The sequence below is a fragment of the Camellia sinensis genome, chromosome 12 (genome assembly GCF_055761805.1).
Source record: "Camellia sinensis isolate YWXY chromosome 12, ASM5576180v1, whole genome shotgun sequence".
In the NCBI taxonomy this organism is placed as follows: domain Eukaryota; kingdom Viridiplantae; phylum Streptophyta; class Magnoliopsida; order Ericales; family Theaceae; genus Camellia; species Camellia sinensis.
The window spans coordinates 80,802,372-80,820,207 of record NC_138972.1 but is presented as its reverse complement, the minus strand read 5'-3'; the positions used below and the strand labels follow the sequence as shown (position 1 = coordinate 80,820,207).

Sequence of the window (17,836 nt, the reverse complement as noted above, 5' to 3'; positions counted from 1 at the left end):
ATGCAAAGCTTCAGGTCTACAACGCCGAAGCATGCTCGAGCACAAGAACCACATAACACAGGGCTCGCTCGAGTGCAAGAAAGCTCGCTCGAGCGCAAGAAAGCTCGCTCGAGCGAAGAATACCAACCTTCAGGTCTTACAGAGACGCAAACGCACACTCGAGCGTAAGAGTGCTCGCTCGAGCGAAGAGACACACCACAAAAAGCTCGCTCGAGCGCAAGAACCATAGCTCGAGCGAAGAAGGAAATACCCAAAGCTCGCTGGAGCGAAGAGGCCAAATCCTGGGCAACAACCTTTTGTACCAACTCACAACCAACCTGATCCAAACTCACCCAATAAGTCCCAAACTCAAATACAAAGAGAAAAAGGAAGGAAACAAGACCTAGGCAACAACAAACAATCATAGAACCCGAGTCCGGAATACAATAATGGTCGGGGTGAAACCAGGATCGCTATAGTAGAGAATCCTTACAAAGTATATACAGTTATGCAAAATTTTGCCAATATTGAATGCAAATGCCATGCAATGCCAGTTTAATGAAAATCTCTTTTACATGCTCTTCTTGAAAATCACCATTTTCAGCAATTCCGAAACTTGCAATTTTATTCAATAGGGGCGGTAAATACGACTCAGGTAATCCTTAGGTTGGTGTCTGCAAGTAGGCTCAACAAGTACTACCAATAACCCCACTTTACCAGTTGCTAACTGGAAGGGAAGTAGTACCTTCTCCGCACATGTTTTTGGTCTACACCTCCTAATCGGACTTACCAACGTATTTACCCCATAAACATTTCAGTAATATCATTTCATATCATTCCTTTATCAAAGTAAATGGTTTCAAATCTCAACTCGACACTTGCAACAATAGATGTTAGGAATGTCTATACAACATGCCAAAGCTAAATAAAAATCTTATAATAACCAATTGAATAAATATGTAATGCCATAGTTGTCCACTTCCAACATAATATCAACATTATACAATAATGATCAAATTTCCTTTTCTCCTTGCAATGCTATTTCACAAGTAGCGTGACGATCGGATCTTCCTTCTTTCTTCTCTTTCTTTTTCTTTTCCTTCTTTCTTTCTTCGCTCCGTCCTCCTTTTATTTTCGTTGGGCTTGAAACGTCTAGAAATAGTTCTCTAAATAAAGTTCTCGCTCTTGTTTGGTCCGGTGTTGGGTTTCACTTGGTTCGGAGGGTGTGAAGTCGGTCCGGTGTGTCGAGAGTCAAAACAAAGAAAAATTTCTAGACTGGTTGGCTAGCCGCACGCGCGGGGGCCGTGGGCCACACGTGCGACATGGGCCACACATGCAGGAAGGGCCACACGTGCGGGAGGCTAGGCCGCACGTGCGGAATTCAGGGGAGTTGCGGCTCAGCACACTGCAATATCTGCAGGTGCATGACTAGGTGCGGGAGTGGATGGCTGCACGTGCGGGGTTGAGGGCCGCACGTGCGGAAAGGGGGCAGTCCGAATCTTTGTTTTTTGTATATCTTTTGGCCAAATTTATATCACTTTTAGGGCTTTTCTATCTCACTCTAAACCTTATTTTTCTTCCCCTTCTCTCTAGAAAACCTCCTCTAACCCTAAAACTCTTTGATTTAGCCATCCTTTGGATCAAGATTCATCATCACTGTACGGGGAGGAAATAATTCTCCTCGTATAATCCTGTTGACCAAGTCCACGCTCCTCCGTACGACGTCGCTTTGTCACCTGAAAACACAAACGTGAGCTAGCCGGCGGGTGTGTGCCGGAAACCTCTCCGATGCCTAAGTCAGAAAACTTGACAAATAGACAAAGCTCAAAGTTCTCAGAAAGATTTTGTTCAATTACCTCCTCCAAGGTGTTGCTTGTGAGCTTTTATAAGTTTCATATGGCACAATCCTAGTAGGACTCGTATTTCTCCATGCAGAGTCCTCCTAGGATTCAATCTCCTAAGGATAATGCTTATCCTTTTACACCCTCCCCCACTGCTTAAACCAAGTGGGATGGTTTCCTCCACGGCCGAACTTCCATGTAACCGAAGTAAATTGGCTATACCGAGCCACAGAGGGCCGAACCCTCCATAGCTCGGTCTTCTCCTCTAATTCCTTACTTCGGCTGTCCCTGTTCAACCTTGGCGAGCTCAAACTTCCAAGTAGCAAGGTCTGACCGACCTAACCATAGTAAGTCACGACCGGACTAATTCCAAAACCGGCCTTCCCAGAACATACTGTGGCCGGACTAACTCTGAGACCGGCCTAATTCCGAGTTGCCTACGGACCGGAGTAGCTTTACTTCTCCTTGGACCAAAGCATCTATCTCTTCATGAGCCGGAGTAACCTCACCTCCTTGGGCCGAAGTAACTTTGTCTCCTCAAGACCGGAGTAACCTTGTCCCCTAGGCCGAAGTATCCATTACGGCCTTTTTACTTAATCCTTCGTGTTTTGGGCCTTAAAGCCCAACTCGAAGCTCGGCCCAATTTTTCCCAAAAATTACCCTCTCAATTGCCCCTTAATTCCATCTGCGCAACATGATCGGGATTACCAGTCTACTGGCCGAGCTAGAGTTTATTAAGCTTTTTCAGCCGAGCTAAAAACCCTTTAGCCTCTCCAGCCGAGCTAACTTTACCTCGGGCTTCTCTTCGTCCGGTCAAAAACGTCTCTTCAATCACGACTGTAACGCTTCCCTTTCCATAGACACGTGGCAGGATCTGATAAGCCGTGGCCAACTGTTACGCCGCCCTGCAGAAATTTCGTACTGTTCCCGCCTCTTTTTGCCGCCTTTTTCTCTCCCTTCTTTCACAAAACAACCCTTCATCTCGTATCATTCACTCACACCTTGCTGTTCATCTTCTCTCTGTGTTCTTGAACCTTCGAGTTTTCAAAATTTTGAGCTTGCTGCGTCCGTGTCACTATTTGCTGCTACTGCCTCCATCTTTAGCTCCTCTTTCAATCTGGTAAGTGAATCCATTTTCTTCCTCTCTTTTTGCTTATGTTGCTTTTACCCTCGTTTTGTGCAACTGTATATCTTGTTTTCGTATGCTTTTTGCAAATATTTTCTCCATGTATCTGCTCTGCTTTTGTACTTTCTATGAAGAAACCAGTAGAACTTGTATGTGTATGAACTATTTTGTAGGAAGATAGTCTTAGATCCAAAATCACCTAGCAACCGGACTAGAAAACTGTTTGTGTTATGTATGTAGACAGATTCAGAACATAACCGAACTAGAACTTGTAGAAACATCAGTAGTTTCTTCTGACCCACTCTAGCCAATGATAAGTTTGCCGTTACCGAACTAGGTACTTCGGTCTCCAACCGAGCTAAGACCTTGGGGCCAAGCCGGCTTTCTTAGTTCTGAAACCGAACTCAGAAAGCTGCCCCTAGGCGTTAGACCGGTCTAAAACTGCTCAAAACCGAGCTAAGAAACCTTCTGATTTGTAGACGGGGTAGAACCAGCCCTTTAAGCCGAAGTAGGATTTGTATATCTTGCTTATAATTTGTAGCGCGGTCCAACGATCTGTGCTTAACCCCCTTGCTTTCTACTTTGCAGACTTAGGTTGCCCAGGCACTCCTACGTGTGCTCAACCGAGCTACTGAGCCAAATTTTTGTACCGAAATAATTTATTCGTAATTTATACAACAAATGGGTAAGTATAGATATTTAGTCGAAACCCCTGGTGGCATGGCCGAATTCAGGCAGGACTACCAGATTCCTGATGATGTCCAACTGGAGTTGGCCAAGAAAGATGCTACTCCCTGGGACAATGAAGGCTCCGTCCCCTTTACCCTTCAGTCAATAATTGAAACCGGACTACGGTTTCCTGTCCAACCGCTCATCTGCGAATTTCTTAGACAGACTAGGTTATGTCCTACCCAACTGTCCACCAATACATACCGTATTATAATGGGAATAGACGCATTAAACCACCAAACCGGACTAGATCTCGGTCTAGCCGAAATATTCCATCAGTATTCCATCGGCTCAAAGAATGCTGGGTGGGTCTACTACCTCAGAATTCGCCGCCGCCGAGAGAAGATAATTAAGCACACTCCGGACAAAGATCTTAACGATGATGATTTCCTTTGGGTCTCTGGGAATTTTGAGGATTTTCAAGCTCAAATTCCTGGCCGACCTATAAATTGGAAAATGGGAGAACCTGGTAATTTTGCTTCGGTCTTCTGTCTTGTTTGTTATCTCGGTTGTTTAGTTTATTAGCCGGACTAACACTTCCCTTTACTGCAGATTTCGCCCATCTCCGTTCCCTGTACAGTTATCCCAACCTTGGGGTTCTGCGAGCCGCACTACGGGTTAAAGAAAGAAGTTGGTCAAAACTTCTAAATTTTCAGCCGACCTACCGGTATAGCGGTCGCCGCAAAGCAAAGGTAACTGATTTTCTTCTCGAGGAAGCACCGGAGCCGGACCCAACTCTGCCCGAGATAAGACTTGTCCCTCTAACAGCAGAAGAAGAGATGGCGAAAAGGAGCAGAGTTAGGGCCCTTCTTACCGAAACGGCTAGGCCCGAAGTAACGCCTCCCAGTCAATCGCAGCCTGCCGTTGTCGCCCTCCCTTCCCAACAGCCATCCTCTTCCCGCCGGACCAAACGTCCCCGGACTGCCGAACCCGAACGAGTTTTGGTTGATGAAGACCCTGTCATTCAGCCGAGCTTACCACCAAGCCCTCGACCGGAGTCTTCCGACCGGACCATCAGTTGCTGGGCACCGAAGCTATCTTTCAACGACCGAGACATTCTGGAAACAGACTCGGTTGTTGCTGAGAAGGACCACCTGTTGGCCATCAATTTGGCCAAGAGTGTGTGTCTGCCTAAAGATATGGAACATCACCACAAACAGTTAACCACCGAGCTGAAGTCCATCCGGTCAGCCACGAAATCAATGATTCTGGTAAGTAACTTCGGTCGTATTTCTGTTTTTCTACTTTTCTTTTTCTTCGGCTAAATTGAAGTTGTTGCTTTGTCAGGCTATCCAGAAAAATCAAATCACCCATAGGAAGGTGCTGGAGCTGAGGAAAGTGACAAGGCAAGCTGCGGCAGAGGCAGAGGCGAAATCGGCCGAACTAGAGGAGGCCAGAAAGGAAATGGCCGAACTCCGAGGTGAGGTCGGTCGTCTGACCGGAATGGTTAGTTCGGCCGAGGCCGAAAAGCAAAAGACTGCCATTGTGCTGAAGGACAAGTACTTGCGCGAGTTGCTAAAACTTGAAAGAAAGAAGGATGCCGAAATAAAAGAGAAGGTGAAGGAAGCCGACAAACAAGGCTTCAAGAGGGCAGAGGATGCTTATGCCCAACAATGCAATGCGGCCAAGGATCTGTTCTTTAAGTGCGGCTGGAGGGGAGCCGTTGAGAAGCTCGGTCATGATCCTCAGACCGAGGTTTTCAACCCTCCCGCCTACTTTATACCGAACTCCCTGATGGATTATGCCACGGCCATGCAACAGCAGTTCCTTGAGGGCTCAGATGATGAAGATTCTGATGAAGACTCTGCCCCTGAGGATACTTCGGTTGTGAATGCAGATCAGGTAGTTCGGTCGGAGCCCGTGGTGGAAGATCTAACTCTTGATCAACCAATTGAAGCCGTGGCTCCAGCCGAACCCGTTCTTCCTTCTGAAAGTGTTGTAGCGCCCGAAACCGGTCTTCGGGTTGACGCCGATGCTGCCTTTGACGCCGAAATAGATGAACTCTTCTCTTAATTTTGTAATCTTTTCTTTGTAACCGAACTAAGCAGCCTTGTAATGACTTCTTTTTTGAATGAAAATTTGACTTCTCTTATTCCGGTTATTGTGTGTATGCTTGCATTTGTAATGTCTTCTGTTACTCCATGTGTTATTTCGGTTTTTGGTTGGTTAAACTATACTTACCAGCCGACCACTCCTTAGCCGACATAATTACTTCGGCTGAGGAGTACTAAGTGTTGGTTTAATCCAGCCAACCATTCTTCAGCCTTATACTTACTTCGGCTGAAGAGTAACAAGAGTTGGTTTATTCCAGCCAACCACTCTTCAGCCTAACACTTACTTCGGCTGAAGAGTAACAAGTGTTGGTTTATTCCAGCCAACCACTCTTCAGCCTTGCACTTACTTCGGCTGAAGAGTTACAGGTGTTGGTTTATTCCAGCCAACCACTCTTCAGCCTTGCACTTACTTCGGCTGAAGAGTTACAGGTGTTGGTTTATTCCAGCCAACCACTCTTCAGCCTTGCACTTACTTCGGCTGAAGAGTAACAAGAGTTGGTTTATTCCAGCCAACCACTCTTCAGCCTTGCACTTACTTCGGCTGAAGAGTAACAAGAGTTGGTTTATTCCAGCCAACCACTCTTCAGCCTAACACTTACTTCGGCTGAAGAGTAACAAGTGTTGGTTTATTCCAGCCAACCTTTAAGTTAGTTTTTCCGGCCAACTTATAGTATTTGGTTATTCCGACCAAATGTCCTGCAGCCTGGATCCTTATCCTGGGCTTAGGAAGGGTGTTGGTTTAATACAGCCAACCTCTAAGTTAGTTTTTCCAGCTAACTTAGAATAACATGTTTGTAATATACTTAAGTCTTGAAAGCTAATTTTTACAAAGAGTAATTTGTGCCAAAAAGAATTTCTCATTTTATTGAAGGAAGAGAAAATTACATGTTTGGAAAGGAAAAACTAAAAGTAAAATAACTTGAGATTGGCCGTATTCCATGGCCTAGGGATTGCCTTGCCATCCTTGTCTTCTAGGTGGTATGCCCCTTTGCCGGCTAACCCAACCACCTTATAGGGACCTTCCCAATTTGGGCCTAACTTGCCGTCTCCTGGGACCAAGGTGTTTCCCATTACTTTGCGCAGTACCCAATCGCCAATTTTGAATTGTCTTGGATGAACCTTTTTGCTGTATTTTTTGATTAACTCTCGTTGGTATGCGGCGATGTGGACCAACGCTCTTTCTCTTCTTTCTTCTGCAAGGTTGAGTTCTAAGGCTATGGCTTCTCCATTTAAGTCTGGGTCAAAATTTTCGCTTCGAATTGTGGGAAGGCCAACTTCTAGTGGGATCACTGCTTCCATGCCATAAGCTAAGGAAAATGGTGTTTCTCCAGTTGATCGCCGAGGTGTGGTGCGGTAAGCCCATAAAACATGAGGAAGTTCATCCGCCCACTTGCCTTTTGCTTTCTCTAGCCTTTTCTTTAGTCCATCCAAGACGACTTTATTTGAAGCTTCAGCTTGCCCATTTGCTTGAGGATATGCCGGTGTGGAGTTGTAGAACTCTATCTTGTATTCTTCACAAAAGCTTCTGAAGATTCTGCCGTCGAACTGAGTGCCATTGTCTGAGATCAGGGCTTTTGGAATGCCAAACCGAGTGATAATATTCTGCCAAACAAACTTCTTCACATCTTTTTCTTTGATTGACGCCAATGCTTCTGCTTCCACCCATTTTGTGAAGTAGTCTGTTGCTGCGAGAAAGAATTTTCTGCCCCCGGGTGCTGTTGGAAGCGGTCCTACTATGTCCAAGCCCCACATTGCGAAAGGCCATGGGCTAGTTAAGGGCAGGAGTTCTCTTGCTGGTTGATGTATTTGGTGCGCGAATTTCTGGCATTTTTCACACTTCTTCACATATTTCTCTGAGTCTGCTTGCATATATGGCCACCAATATCCTTGCGAAATAGCCCTGTAAGCGAGCGACCTTCCCCCTTGATGACTTCCACATACCCCTTCGTGTATTTCGAACAGGAATGCTTCTACCTTGCTGGGATGAACGCACTTGAGGTAAGGCCCAGAGAATGACTTCTTGTACAATGCCAAAGATGGAGATAGCCAAAATCGCTGCGACTTTGCCCTTATTTTGTTGGCTTCTTTTTTCTCTTCTGGTAGGATGCCGTTTTTTAGGAACAGGATGATGGGATCCATCCAAGAGGGCCCTAATTCTGCGCAATACACTTCTTCTGCTTCGGGGTCTTCTATGCTTGGTTTTGGTAAGAAGTCGACGAGTAATGGATGAGGGATTGATGTATCTGCCATTGAGGCAAGGCCTGCTAGCTCGTCCGCTCGGCTGTTTTCCTCCCTGCCAATTTGTTCTATCCTTACCACATCAAACTTCTTGATCTCCGTTCTGACTAGCTCTTGGTACTTGGCCATTCTGTCATCCTTTGCTTCGTATTCGCCAGAAATTTGGTTTACCACCAGCAGTGAGTCACTGTACACCATTAGTTCGGTTGCTTTCATGAAGTGTGCCGACTTGAGTCCTGCGAGAAGCACCTCATACTCTGCTTCGTTGTTGGATGCTGGGAAGCCAAGGTTGATTGCTTGCTCTATAACCAGGCCGTCTGGAGAGATGAGGACTATGCCAAGCCCTGCACCATGTCGGTTGGATGCTCCATCCACAAAGAGCTTCCACATCTCCCCAACGAATAGTTTCCAGCAGGTGGAAGGGTCAGACGATGCCGTGGGGTCAAGGATGGTGATTTCTTCAAAGTCCATATTGGCTGTCTGCCCTTCGTCCTCTGTTTGAACTGCTGGTGAGCCTTTGTTTGGCTCCTCCTTGTTGTCCTTAATGTGGTCTGCCTTTGTGCTTGATGGACTACCTTCCACTAGGGGTTGCGCTATTCCGGCGTCAACTTCTGTCCCTAGTTCGGTTGATGGACTACCTTCCACTAGGGGTTGCGTTATTCCGGCGTCAATTTCCGTCCCTAGTTCGGTTGAGTCAGTCAGGTCGACTGGGCAGATATGATGACTTCCAGGAGTAAACTCTGCGACGAAGTCTGCCAAAGATTGAGCTTTTATTGCGGTCTTGGGTTGGAACTTGATGTCGAATTGTCCCAACTCTACTGCCCATTTCAAAATTCGCCCACTGAAGTTCGCCCTTTCAAACAGAGCTTTTAGTGGAAAGGCTGTGAGGACGACTATGGTGTGGGCGTGAAAGTAGTGCGCTAATTTTCTGGATGCCATCATTAATGCTAATGCTAGTTTCTCTAATGGCAAGTACCTTGTTTCGGCTCCCAATAATGTCTTGCTGACATAAAAGATGGGCAAGTGTTGTATTCCTTCTGCACGAACCAACACCGCGCTGACTGCGTGCTGAGAGACCGCCAGGTACAAAAAGAGTTCTTCACCAGGAACTGGAGTTACAAGAAGTGGTGGGGAAGACATGTACTCCTTCAAGCTTTCCAGAGCTCGGTCGCATTCTTCATCCCACTCAAACTTGGCTTTTAAAGCTTGGAAGAATGGTCGTAGTCTGTCTGACGACCTGCTTATGAACCGGTTTAGCGCAGCCGCCATACCAGTGAGATGCTGCACTTCTTTGACTGAGTTTGGTCTCTCCAACTCCTGGATTGCTTTGATCTGAGAGGGGTCTGCTTCTATACCTCGGTTGGTTACCAGGAAGCCCAAGAATTTGCCAGATCCAACTCCGAATGCGCATTTGGATGCGTTGAGGCGCAACTTGTGTTTCTTCAGGATCTGGAACATCTCGCCCAAATCTTTCAGATGGTCATTCTTATCCTTGCTTTTGACCACCATGTCGTCGATGTAAGCCTCCATTGTTCTGCCTAACAATGGTTCAAACATCTTGGTGACCATCCTTTGGAATGTCGCCCCTGCGTTCTTTAGGCCAAAGGGCATGACCTTGTAGCAATATAACCCCCTTGGTGTTGTGAAGGATGTGACCTCCTGGTCTGGTTCATGCATGGCGATCTGGTGGTAGCCTCTGTATGCATCCAGGAAGCTGAGACGGTTATGCCCTGCCGTTAGGTCCACCAGTTGATCTATCCTTGGTAGAGGGAAGCTATCTTTCGGGCACGCCTTGTTGACTGTTTTGTAGTCGACGCAGACGCGCCATTTACCATTCTTTTTTGGCACTACGACGGTGTTGGAGATCCATTTTGGGTAGTGCACTTCCCTTATTGCTCCTGCCTCCAGCAGGTTGCCCACCTCTTCTGCCACTATTTCGGCGTGGTGGAGTGCCGATCTGCGTGTACGTTGAATGACTGGTCTGGCGGATGGGTGGACATTGAGTTGGTGACTGATGAAGTTTGGATCAATGCCTGGCATGTCGTACGGTGTCCAGGCAAACACTTCGATATTAGAGGTCAAGAATTCCATGACCTCTAATCTCTCAGCGCTGGACAATGATGAGCCAAGCAAGAAGAACTTATCCGGGTTCTTCTCATCTATTTTTACCTCCACCAAGTCTTCCACTGCTTTCTGATCAGCTTCTTTGCCGACGTCAGCGAATAGTTCATTACTCTCTGGTTCTTCCACCGAATGAACGTATCCTTTGGCAGCTCGGCTTCCATTTGCTGTGGCGAAGCACTGTTTTGACATGATCTGATCGCCATAGACTTCTTCAATTATACCGGCGTCATTGGGGAACCGCATTACCTGATGGTATGATGACGCCACCGAACGCATGGCATGCAGCCATGTTCTGCCCAGGATGATGTTGTAGGTGGAGGGGACCTTCAATACCCAGAACTCCACCTGTTTTGATACACTTCCAGCTCTGACTGAAAGGATTATTTTGCCGACAGGCCATTCTGGCATGGAGTTGAATCCAATCAGGGGAGAAACTGCAGGTGCCAAGTCTTTGTCTTGTAGCTTTAATTGTTTGAATGTGTCGTAATACATGATCTCACATGAACTACCCTGGTCAATCAGAATCCGCTTGACGTCAAAATCCTTGACTCGGAGAGTGACAACCAGGGCATCATTATGGGGGCAGTAAATTCGTTCCAAGTCCTTATCCGAAAAGGACATGACGTTTGTTGCCTCTGTCCTCCCCTTCTTGATGGCGGGTTGGGAACTTAATACTTCCCTAAAGTGTTCAGCCTTCTTGATTGAACCTCTAAGCTCGCATACGCGCTCAGGTTCAAAAACTCCATGAATTACATTGATAATGCCTTGCGGTGGTGCGTCGTTTGGCATTCTGTTGGGTTGGTCATGATCTTGGGGGGCCGGTTGCGCTCCTTCTTCAATGTATTCGTCCAAGTGGCCTGCTGCCACCAATTCTTCTAAATGCTGTCTTAGGGACGTGCAATTCTCAGTTCGGTGCCCCTTTTCTTTGTGGAAGGTGCACCGTGATCTGTCGTCGTAATTCTTCTGAGCTTCCCCAAGCTTGGCTGGCCACTTGACAAAAGGCTCATCCTTGATTTCGCTCAGAATCCGATATATTGGTTTTTTGAACACCGTGGTTATGGCAGTGCGAATTCTTAGCCATCTTTTGTCTGGGTCTTCTCCGTTATCTCGTCTGCCACGTCCATTTTTGTTACTTCGGTCCACCGTATTAACCTTTGCTGAGGTTTTCTTTTCTGGTACCGTGGCCGCACTTGTTTTGGCTTTGGAACGTGCGCCATCTTCTTCTACCCTGATGTGCTGATGCACTCTCTCCATCAGGGCTTCCATGGTGAGGGGTGGCGTCATGGTAATTGAATCCCTTAGTCGGTTCCCTACTGGTAGGCCTCTTTTATATTGCGCAATGGCTAGATTGGTGGGGCAGTCTCCAATCTGGTTGAATGTCTCCCAGTAGCGACTGTTGTAAGATCTGAGGGTTTCTTTCTCACCCATGTCGATGGAGAGTAGCTGGTCTATCTCCACCGGTGTTTTAGTATTTGTCCGAAACCTTGTTACGAATGCTTCTGCCAATTGGGCCCAGGAGGCTATGCTGCCCTCTGGGAGCTTTTCGAACCAAGTCAAGCCTAAGTCGCCCAGGCTTGATGGGAAGAGTATGCACATTAGGGCCTCGTTTCGCCTGTACACAGCCATGACTTGGCGAAAGTGGCTCAGGTGAGAATACGGATCCGTCTTCCCTTCATATGTATTGAACTTCGGCTGAAGGAAGCCTGATGGTAGGGGTGCGTTTTCGATCGCTGGGACAAACGGCGAAGTCTGTAGTCTTGCCAATGCTTTGTCCGCTGGTTCGTAGGCCGGTCGCGGTATTGGCATTCCAACCTCGACGCTTCCATGCGTTCGAGGAGCCAACCGTTGTAGGGCCGAAATTCGGTGTGGATCCCTTGCCCTGGCATCCTCCTTGCATCGTGCTTTTTCTTCTAGCACGGTTCGTAAGTCGGATGACCTGGGTAGCTCGGTTTGTCTGGATCTGGTTTGGTGTGAATGTGAAGGCCAATACGTACTTCCTTCAGTATATGATCTTTCGGATCTCGTCCTCTCAGACCTGGAGTGACGAGTTCTTGAAGATAAGGAGTGAGTGTCGCCTGTCCTGAGGCTTCTGCTCTCTCCTTGGGAGGGCGTAGTATTCCTACTACGATTCTCTGAGTGGCGAGGGGGCGTTTTATGCTTGCGCCCCTCTCCTGTCGCCACATCTTTGGTCTTTATCTGGCGTTTTAAAGTCTCCATGTCCGCCGCCATCCTTCGAATTAGTTCATCCTGTTCCTTTACGCGATCTTCCAGGGCTTGAGGATCAATCCTCCTCCTTTGTCTGTCAGGACTCTGAGAGTGACGAGGGCTGCTATTCCGCCTTCCCCTGCCACTCCTCCTGGAGTTATGTTGTTGGGGTTCCAACTCTGCCATGGGGGGGACGGAAGGTAATCCTTCTCGCCTTGCGCCCCCCTCTGGAGTTAGTCCGTCGACGGCGGACTGTGGTAGTTCTTCAATGTGTGCCATTGACTTGAGAAAAAGGAGAAGCTTAGTCAAGAGGTTTTGTTCTTGTCTGTTCTTCCCACAGACGGCGCCAATTGTACGGGGAGGAAATAATTCTCCTCGTATAATCCTGTTGACCAAGTCCACGCTCCTCCGTACGACGTCGCTTTGTCACCTGAAAACACAAACGTGAGCTAGCCGGCGGGTGTGTGCCGGAAACCTCTCCGATGCCTAAGTCAGAAAACTTGACAAATAGACAAAGCTCAAAGTTCTCAGAAAGATTTTGTTCAATTACCTCCTCCAAGGTGTTGCTTGTGAGCTTTTATAAGTTTCATATGGCACAATCCTAGTAGGACTCGTATTTCTCCATGCAGAGTCCTCCTAGGATTCAATCTCCTAAGGATAATGCTTATCCTTTTACACCCTCCCCCACTGCTTAAACCAAGTGGGATGGTTTCCTCCACGGCCGAACTTCCATGTAACCGAAGTAAATTGGCTATACCGAGCCACAGAGGGCCGAACCCTCCATAGCTCGGTCTTCTCCTCTAATTCCTTACTTCGGCTGTCCCTGTTCAACCTTGGCGAGCTCAAACTTCCAAGTAGCAAGGTCTGACCGACCTAACCATAGTAAGTCACGACCGGACTAATTCCAAAACCGGCCTTCCCAGAACATACTGTGGCCGGACTAACTCTGAGACCGGCCTAATTCCGAGTTGCCTACGGACCGGAGTAGCTTTACTTCTCCTTGGACCAAAGCATCTATCTCTTCATGAGCCGGAGTAACCTCACCTCCTTAGGCCGAAGTAACTTTGTCTCCTCAAGACCGGAGTAACCTTGTCCCCTAGGCCGAAGTATCCATTACGGCCTTTTTACTTAATCCTTCGTGTTTTGGGCCTTAAAGCCCAACTCGAAGCTCGGCCCAATTTTTCCCAAAAATTACCCTCTCAATCACCATCATCTCTCCCTTTCAAGCTTTGGAGATCAAAAGCTAGGGCTCTTCATGGTGTAGTGAGAGTTGAAGGATCTTTCATCAAAGTTAGGGTTCATCTCTATTTCTTTATCAAACATTGAGGTAGGGTTTCCTTTGAGTTATATATATGTTTATGTAAGTTTTGAGTTGATTTTGTGAGCTTCTCTTACTATTTCCAAAAAGGGTTTTGGGGGCTCAAGAAAATTGATGATTTTGTAGGGCAAACTCTATCTTGTGTTCTTTTAAAGACTTTTCTTGAAATTTTGCACAACATGGGTTGAGATTGAAGTATATGATGAGATTTTATAAAAGAGATGAACATTGTTAGGGTTTTTGTGGAAAAACCTAGAAAATTGGGGATTTTGGAAAAATGTGAACATGTCTAAGGGTTTCTTTATGGTTTTGTGTCAAGAGAATGAATGAGAGTGAATTTTCACCATATGTTTAGCAAAATAGCAAATTACTTGATGTATGAGAAATGAGATGTTATTTTAACATTATTGCTAAACACTTGAAAATGTATTGTTGTGAAGTGGCGAATTGTTATGCACCATGGCAAGTGACAATTGTAAACATTGGAAACTAATATTTGAAAACATCACATGTAGTCTTGAATATATCACATTGTTGAGAATTATACATGATGAGAAATTGTAGTTATGTGTTGATGACATGTGGTTATCTTGTGAGAGAACATTGAAGGAAGGGATTGAGAAATGTGATTGTTGATATTATTGTAGAAATATTGAAAATGAAGAAATGCCATGAGGTATGGGGAATCATTGCATTGCATACTCATTCAATTCATCATTATGCATTGTGGATTTAAATTGAAGATATTTACTTCATGAAAGAAAAAGGTATTGTAATAAGAACAACGAAATTGTGCATGGGGTAAATATGTTGGTAAGTCCGGTTAGGAGGTGTAGATGGAATGGATAAGTTAGCCTGAGTGTCCGGGGTGAAAGACCGAAAACACGAGCGGAGGAGGTTTTCCGGTTAGCAACCGGTAAAGTGGGTTTATTGGTATTGCTTGTTAAGCCTACTTGCAGACATCAACCTAGGGATTACCTGAGTCGTATTTACTGCCCCTTATGATTAAAATTGGATGTTTGAAAAATTGATAAGATTGCAAAATGTTAATGAAAATCATGGTGTTTGTCAAGAAAAGCATAGCATGTGATTATTTTTGAAATGGCATCGCATGGCACTCGCATATGCATTCAATATTGGATACCTCACATAAATCTATATACTTTGTTAAGGATTCTCTACTGGACTTATTGCTCACCCCTATGGGATTTGGTGCAGGTAAAGATGTGGTGATCCCACCTAACTGAGGGCGTGGATATGTTTTGGTGAAGAGTAGATTGCTCTTTATTTTGTTGTAAATTTTTTGTAAAGCCAAGGGCTAATATGTGTGGGTCCGATGGATCATTTTGGTGCAACCAGGCTCATGCCTTAGAATTTGTAAGCCCTTGAGGGCCCTTACTCATTCTGGTTTAATGATTTCACATGCTATAGATTCATGTACTAGCCTTCAATGAATGTGTATTCGCATGTGAGATTACTTTTGTATAAACATTTGAAGTTTGTAATAGAATATGGTGATTACGACCTTCCGGTATCTCGTGTATCGGGGTCATTATTTAATGATCTTGGGTTGATGTATTATATTTATATTGGATTATTTCGGGGCGTTACAAGAAGCCCAAAGTTTGCTACCAATTATCACTAATACAACAACATATCCACAATCCATGCACTTCTATTATTTTCATCATTTCAAACTATTTGTGAAATCTAAACAAACACTCTCCAATCTCAACAATTTTCATGAGTAGAGAAGCCCAACATCACTATCTATATATATGCATTTGTAATTAAACAAGGAAAACCTCTGCTTTCTTTACTTATCATGGCACACCAACATGAGTATATATATATACATATATTATCACCCATAAAACTCTCATCTTCTTTTATTCAAGAAACCCCCACAAAATTCTAGGTTTTCCTCTTTCGAAACAGCACACACACAAACACTTGAAAGAGGCCCTCAAGAACACATCTTTTTCTTTCCTAAAACAATTTCAACCCTCAAGATGCTATCTTAAAAGAATTTAAAATTTTTGAAGCTTACTTTTGAAAATCTCTACATTTTTTAGCCATAAAATCAAAACCAACATAATAGCTTCAAGAGAGCCCTTAGATCAACATCAATAATGCAAAACAAGTATATATAACTCAAGAAGTCCCTACCTCTAGTTTTGATGAAGAGGAGAAGATGAAACCCTAGAAATCAAAATGCCCCAAAATCAATCTCCATCGTATAAAGTGAGGTTCTTGTGTTGCTCTCCAACGTTTGTGAAAGAAGATAGATCAAAGCCTCATGGATTGTAAGAAATCAAAGTTTTTTGAGTGTTTAGTGAAGGTTTTTAGAGAGGAGAAAAATGAATTTTAGAGTGAGAGAGAAATGTTAAAATGTGATATACATTCAGCCCAAAAGAGGGAAAAAAACAGGGTTTCTCATACTGGACCCGTCACACATGTACGGCACGTGCCCCCACACATGTGGAGCTTGCTTCCTGCACGTGCGGCACGTATCCCCGCACATGCGACACTCCTCCGCCGCACTAGCCTCCGCACCTGCATATTAGACAGTGTGCAACCCAAACATTCCCCTGAATCCCACACGTGCAGCCTCACATCCAGCATGTGTGGGGCCCCCCTCTCTCGCACGTACGGCCCTGGTTCTCCAACCCAGAATTTCTCTCCTCTCAATTTGAGGCACTTTGGACCTGACCTCGCACTCTCCGGAACAAGTGAAAATCAATCACTGAAGAAACAAGAATAGGTATTTGTTTGAGAACAAAACTTCCGGACACTTCAAACCCAATGAAAACAAAAGGATAAGGAGCAAATCATACACCCGATCGTCACAATCGTGCCATTATAAATATTGTAGCCTAGAAATCTGACTTTTGTTTGAAAAAGTTTATTTTTTGATGAGAAAGCAACAAATCCATTTTTAATAATAACATTCTTAAAAATATTGAGATTTTAATATGTTGTTCAATAAATGAAGAATATACAATAACATCATCTATATAACATATAGTAAATTCGGAATAAGGAATAAAAATATCATTCATAATATTATGAAATTCAGATGGAGCATTTTTTAAACCAAATGGCATAACATTCCATTCATAATGGTCAAAGGGTGTCTGTTTATCTTCTGACTATTTGGTTGGACTGCATTTGTATCTCATGTTTGTTTAGTCATAGGATTAGAGACTATTTGGTTGGACATGATATGAATTCTATGTTTGTTTGGAATAATATAGAGAAGGATAAATGTTCAAATGACTATTTTACCCTTTTTAATTATTTACCAAGTAATAGCAATATTAAACATATCTTTAATATTTTAACAACAATGATTCATCCCACTAAAAGCATCACCACTAATAGCACTAATGCATTAAAAAAGTAAAAAAAAATAAATAAATAAATAAAAATACAACTCCAAGACCAAAACATCACATCATTAATGGCGGGACCCACTGCCACCTAATTAGTGGGAGCACTAATTAGTGCTCCCAAGCATTTTTCATATTTTAATTATTTTTAACTAGATTAAATAAAAATTTGTTTTATTTTATTTTTTACACAATTAAACAAATTTATTTTTAAAAAATTAAACAAATTAAATAAATAAAATATCAATAAAAATATATGTTTTTTTAATTAAAATTTTAAATAATTTTATTTTTAAAAATAATAATAATTACATAATGAAATTAAATAAAACTTCTATTAAAATTTAAATAATGAAATTAAATAAAATATAAACAAAATTTTAAAATAATACGTCAATAAAATATCTATAAAAAATTATTTTAAAAAATTAAATAAATAAAAAAATCAATAAAAATTAAATAAAAATATTTTATTTTTAAATTGAGACATTTAAATTTTATTGAATTTTACTAAATATAATACATAATTAAATAGTAAAAGGTCAAAATGATTATTTCACCACCTAATCTCATATCCCTTTATCCCTCCATTAGTGTCCCAACCCCCCCATGGGACACAATAGTCCAATGAATTTGGGAGTAACAGTTGTTGTGGAGTAATCTTGCTTCATCACCACCTATCATGACTTTTTTCCACCGGCCTAAGAGTAGAAGTATGGAGGCTAAAATCAAGTTTTTCAACAAGTGGTTGAAACCATTTGAAATTCACAGCCTTAGCTGCATTTGCATTTAATGATTTCACATTATCTAATTTATCTATAAATAGCCTA

At 43.8% G+C, this 17,836-nt stretch overlaps 3 protein-coding genes across 11 annotated transcripts in view; 1 reads left to right on the top strand and 2 right to left on the bottom strand.

The window, feature by feature from the left end:
- The window catches only part of LOC114288898 (uncharacterized), a 162,767-nt gene that overhangs the window by 31,321 nt on the left and 113,610 nt on the right, over positions 1–17,836 (bottom strand). The gene's annotated exons all lie outside the window — the stretch shown is intronic.
- Positions 1–17,836, bottom strand: part of LOC145804596 (uncharacterized) — a 59,311-nt gene that overhangs the window by 28,862 nt on the left and 12,613 nt on the right. The gene's annotated exons all lie outside the window — the stretch shown is intronic.
- LOC145804595 (uncharacterized) lies at positions 1,641–5,767 on the top strand. The gene is made up of 2 exons (XM_082899038.1): positions 1,641–4,886; positions 4,963–5,767. The coding sequence occupies exons 1-2, from the start codon at positions 4,455–4,457 to the stop codon at positions 5,686–5,688; spliced, it is 1,158 nt and encodes a 385-aa protein (XP_082755164.1). The 5' UTR covers positions 1,641–4,454; the 3' UTR covers positions 5,689–5,767.